At 35.7% G+C, this 5,000-nt stretch overlaps 1 protein-coding gene across 3 annotated transcripts in view; it reads left to right on the top strand.

Annotated features, from left to right (window-relative positions):
- LOC113827658 (uncharacterized) overlaps nucleotides 1-5,000 on the top strand; it is a 12,852-nt gene that overhangs the window by 891 nt on the left and 6,961 nt on the right. For all 3 annotated transcript variants that reach the window (XR_011398193.1, XR_003477758.2, XM_070115294.1), the window contains exon 2: nucleotides 2,859-5,000. This exon is cut by the window's right edge and continues 1,029 nt beyond it. Coding sequence is in view for 1 of the 3 variants with exons in the window: in XM_070115294.1 (XP_069971395.1) it covers nucleotides 3,314-5,000 (1,687 nt within the window). In the remaining 2 variants the exon portion in view is untranslated. The remainder of the gene's footprint in view (nucleotides 1-2,858) is intronic.

Here is a 5,000-nt window from a genome sequence, read left to right as displayed (position 1 = left end):
ACCAATAATGATAATAATAATGGTGATGATGATGATGATTGTAATAATAATAATGACCTAAATAATCATGGTGATAATGGTAGTAATAAAAATAATGATAATAATAATAGTAGTAATAATGATAATAATAATCATGATAATCATTTCAGTTATAATGATGGTAATTAAAATTATGATGATAACGATCCTAATGATGATAATGGTAATAATGATGATGACTAGAATAACAATGGTGATGACGATGATAGTAATAATGATAATGATTATAATATTAGTACCAATAATGATAATAATAATGGTGATGATGATGATTGTAATAATAATAATGACCTCAATAATCATGGTGATGATAATGGTAGTTATAAAAATAATGATAATAATAATAGTAATAATAATGATAATGATAGTAATAATGATAATGATAGTAATGATAATAACAGTGATGATAAAGATGATAACAATGATTATAGTAATAATAATAATAATGATAATAATAATGATACTACTACTACTACTACTACTAATAATAATAATGATAATGATAATAAAAATAACAAAAATGATAATAACATTAAAATAATATTGATAGAAATGATAATGATAGATTGTATTAATATATGTAGTGATAAGAACAAAAAAGATAATCATGGAAAATATAATGATGCTAATAGTATTAATGATAACATTAATAATGATAACAATAATATTGATTACAAAGGTGATAATGATAATGAGAATAACAATGATTATGATGATGGTAATGACAATACTACTACTAATAATAATGGTAATAATGAGGATAATAATAGTGATGATTATGATGAGAACAATAATAATGATGATACTACTACTAATAGTTTTGATAGTTATGATAACGATAATGATAATAATGATAATCATAATAAATAGTAATAATGATAATTGTAATGATAACAGCACTAACAATAAAGATAACGATAATGATCTTAATGATGTTGAAATGATGATAATATTGATAAAAATACTAGTAATAATAATGATAAGAATAACGTAAAATAATGATGATAATAATGATAATGATAACAATAAGTATGATAATGATAAGAATAACGTAAAATAATGATGATAATAATGGTAATAGCAATAAGTATGATAATGATAAGATAATGATAACAATTATTGTTATAACAATAACAATAACTAATAGTAATAATAATGATGATAATAATAACAAAATAATAATGATGATTATAATGATAATAACAATGTTGATAATAATGATAATGACAATAATATTAACTGTGATAATAATGGTAATGATAATAATAACAAACGGGAAGAAATGGACAGAATAAGAAGAAACAGAGATATTCCCTTGTTTCCCACTTTCTCTATCCTCCAGTCTTTTCTCTCCCTTTTCCTTCCCTTTCCTTGCTTCACCACTCCCTCTCACTCCCTCATCTCCCCTAAATTCCCCTCTCACATCCCTTTAGTTCCTCCTTCTCCCCCTCTCCTTCGCTCTCTTATCCCCTTTCCCCTCCCTCTCCCAGCCCCCCTTCTTCTGTGCCCCCTCCCCCCTCCCGCTCTAACTTGCATAACCCAACCTCTTTTCCTCTATTTCGTTCCCCTTTTCTCTGTTTTCTTCCTTTCCCTTCACCCTCTCTCCCGTTCTCCGTCTCCCTTTTCTCTTTAATCCCTTTTCCCCTCCCTCTCTCTCTTTCTCCCTTTTTTACTGTTTCCTTTCCCTTTTCCATCTCCCTTTTTAGGCCCGTATCTCCTCCCTCTTTCTTTCTCCCTTTTTCTGCTTCCTTTCCTTTCCCCATCTCCCTTTTCTCTTTAGGCCCTGTTCCCCTCTCTCTCTTTTTTCTGCTTTCCCCTTCTCCATCTCCCTTTCCTCTTTAAACCCCATCTCCCTCTCTCCCCTTTTCTCTATTTCTTCTGCTTCCTTTCTCTTCCCCATCTTCCTTTTCTCTTTAAACCCCTTTCCCCCCACTCTCTCTCTTTCTCCCTTTTCTCTCCCTTTCTTCATTTCTTCTTCTTTCTTTCCCTTCTCCTACCTTTCTCCTTCCCCAATTGGGTAGTAATGTAATAAATGTGGATAGATTGAAGGTGTAACTGCTGCAATATAGATAATGATAATGATATTAATGATCCTATTGATGATGATGATGATTAATAATGTTAATAATGACAATGACAATGTTGATAATAATGTTAATAATGATAATGATGATAATGTTAATAATGATAATGTTGATAATTATGTTAATAATGATAATGATGATGATTACGTTAATAACAATACTGATGTGATAATGATAATGGTGGTGATAATGATGATCATAATGATAATGATATCAATAACGATGATAATGATAATAATAATGATATTAATAATGATGGTAACGATAATGCTGATTATGATAAATGATAATGATGATGATTATGCCAATAGCAACATCAGTAAATGATGATGATAATGATAATGATGATAATAATAATGTTGATGATTTTCATGATAAAGTTGATAATCATCTTGATAGTGATAATAGCGATGATATCAGTCATTATTATTATTACCTTTATCATCACATAACCATGGGCATTGTTGAATATCTCCTTCATCTTGTTATTATGATTATGACTTAGTGTCATTGTCAAAATATTGAATCATATACATTGTTTCCATATATATATATATATATATATATATATGTATATATATACATATATATATATATATATATATATATATACATATATAGATTCATACATAAATATGTGTATATATATTGAATCATACATTGTTTTCATATATATACATATATAGAGACATACATAATGTGTATATATATTATTACTTTTTCTTACTCTTACAGATTTGAAAGGAAGGGCATAAACGCTACAGAATTATTGTTTCTGGTATTTCTAGTATTTCGTGCACAGTTCTACATACCTGAGTGATTGACAGGTTCTGTGGACATATTACTCTTTATTTAATTCAGAAAGTGTTGTAACGAAGAAAATGACATGGGAACAGCCAGTGAAAATTTGAGAAAACAGAAAAAAAAAGAAAAGAAGGAAATGTATGCCGAAAATTATTAGACAGAAAACGCGGAAAAGTAGATCACTGTAAGTCAATATAAGTGAATAACAAATGTGAAGTAAGAAGTTAACCATAATGCCATACAACGAGAGAAGAGTTCAGAAAGTCAGAAAGGAACCACACTAGTCTTGGCAATTCATTTTCAACGCTTCTGAGGCGTCTAGAACCCCCCCCCCCCCCAGTGCTGATTCGATTCTACACTGAGGGGGCGCAAGGAACCCCGCAACTATGGCTGCCCTTCCCGCCCAACCTCTTCCGGTTCAGGCCTCTGGTTCACGCCCTCCGACCTTACCCCTGACGCGAGACGTGGTGAACAATTTCCGGTTCCAGGTCGCCGTCATGCTGAAGGGCCAGCGCGTCCTCGTGGAGGCCTTCCGGTGGAATTACCAAGGGGGCTCCTCGGTCAAAGATTTTCTGCTGCAGAAATTCGGGACCAACAAGAGGATGAAGGAGATCTTCAACAAGGACCAGAGAGATGTCCTCGACTCAGGAAAGCCTTGCGAAGAATATGACATCTCGCTTCTCAACATTTTATTTCAACATGCATGCGGGACGGCTGGCACTGCGACAGATGGCGCCGGACAGTCCCTGGGAAAGCTCGTCCACGAACTGAAACAGGAGCGCAACGACATCTCGCATGTCAATAAGATACTGCCGATGACGGATCAGGACCTCCTGGCAAAGCTAGTGAGGCTGGAGACTTTATTGTGTAACATTGCTAGACTGGCTGGGAGTCATTCGGGAACACGATCTGACATTATCGACGACTTGATTTCTGAAATACAAGACGATTTTAAGGAGTTGATGACGAAGGTTCGGGAACCTTTAAGCACATCTGACTATAATATGCTCCCGCAACTGCAGCAGGAAATCAAACTTTTTCAAAATGTTCTTCAAAATAAGGTAGAACAGGACAGTCGACTGGAATTGGAATCTGTTTACTCTCAGATGTGGGACGTGGCTCTCGTGCAGTGGCTCTATCCAGACCAAGCAATACGCCCCAGTCTAAACTTCACTAATCTGGTTATTAAGGAGGACACGTCCAGTTCTATGCCATCGCAACAACACCAGCCTCGCATTATATCCCACACCGATATTCTGGAAGTTAGACGTCGAGATGGGGGTCTTCCAGATGTGCTGGTGATTTCTGCAGATGGAGGAATGGGGAAAACCACATTGTTAAAGTACATGATGGAGAAATGGGTGACCGACCCCTTGCCATTCAAGGGTCTCCGAGAAGTCTCGGCTTTGTTGTACTTGCAACTCCGAGGTTCGACGGTGGGCAGCTGGCAGGAACTGTTAGAGAATCTGCTTGGCAAGACGCTCATTGATTCTGGATTAATGGTGTGTGATTTTGTAAAAATGTTTCTGAAAATGAAGACGGTTGTCCTCCTCGATGGCTTTGATGAGGGCAACAAGGAATCCAAGAAATTGATAAAAGAGCTGGTTAACCTTGCGGGCAACTTACGCATTGTAATAACAACCAGACCAGAGACAGTGGACCCTTTGACCCAGATTGTACGAGCTAAGAAGAAAGGCATGAACCTGGAAGTGAAAGGGATTCGTAGGGAAGACCGGCCCTTCTTTGTCCAAAATACCCTGAACTGCATCGTTCAGGCCCCTGGTGCAGTGAATGATTTGAAAGTTAAAATTCTTGAAAACCTGGATTCTTTGCAGCTGGGAAATTATGACCTAGACGTTCCCCTCACCCTAGTCCTGCTGATCATACTCGAGGTCGAAATGCCCGAACAAAGCAGTGCCAACTCCGGGTTGATAACGGACGTCTTTTCAGAGTTGACAAAGCTCATGATTGGCAAGTGTGCAGAAAGACTAACCCTAAAGGATGTAGATGATGCAGTAGACAAAATCGTAGAATATCATGACTTTCTGGAAGAGCTGGCTTTCAAAGGTCTGA

The sequence above is a fragment of the Penaeus vannamei genome, chromosome 37, assembly GCF_042767895.1.
Source record: "Penaeus vannamei isolate JL-2024 chromosome 37, ASM4276789v1, whole genome shotgun sequence".
Classification (NCBI taxonomy): domain Eukaryota; kingdom Metazoa; phylum Arthropoda; class Malacostraca; order Decapoda; family Penaeidae; genus Penaeus; species Penaeus vannamei.
Note: the sequence above shows the minus strand (reverse complement) of the source record. Positions and strands in the feature narration are given on the sequence as shown.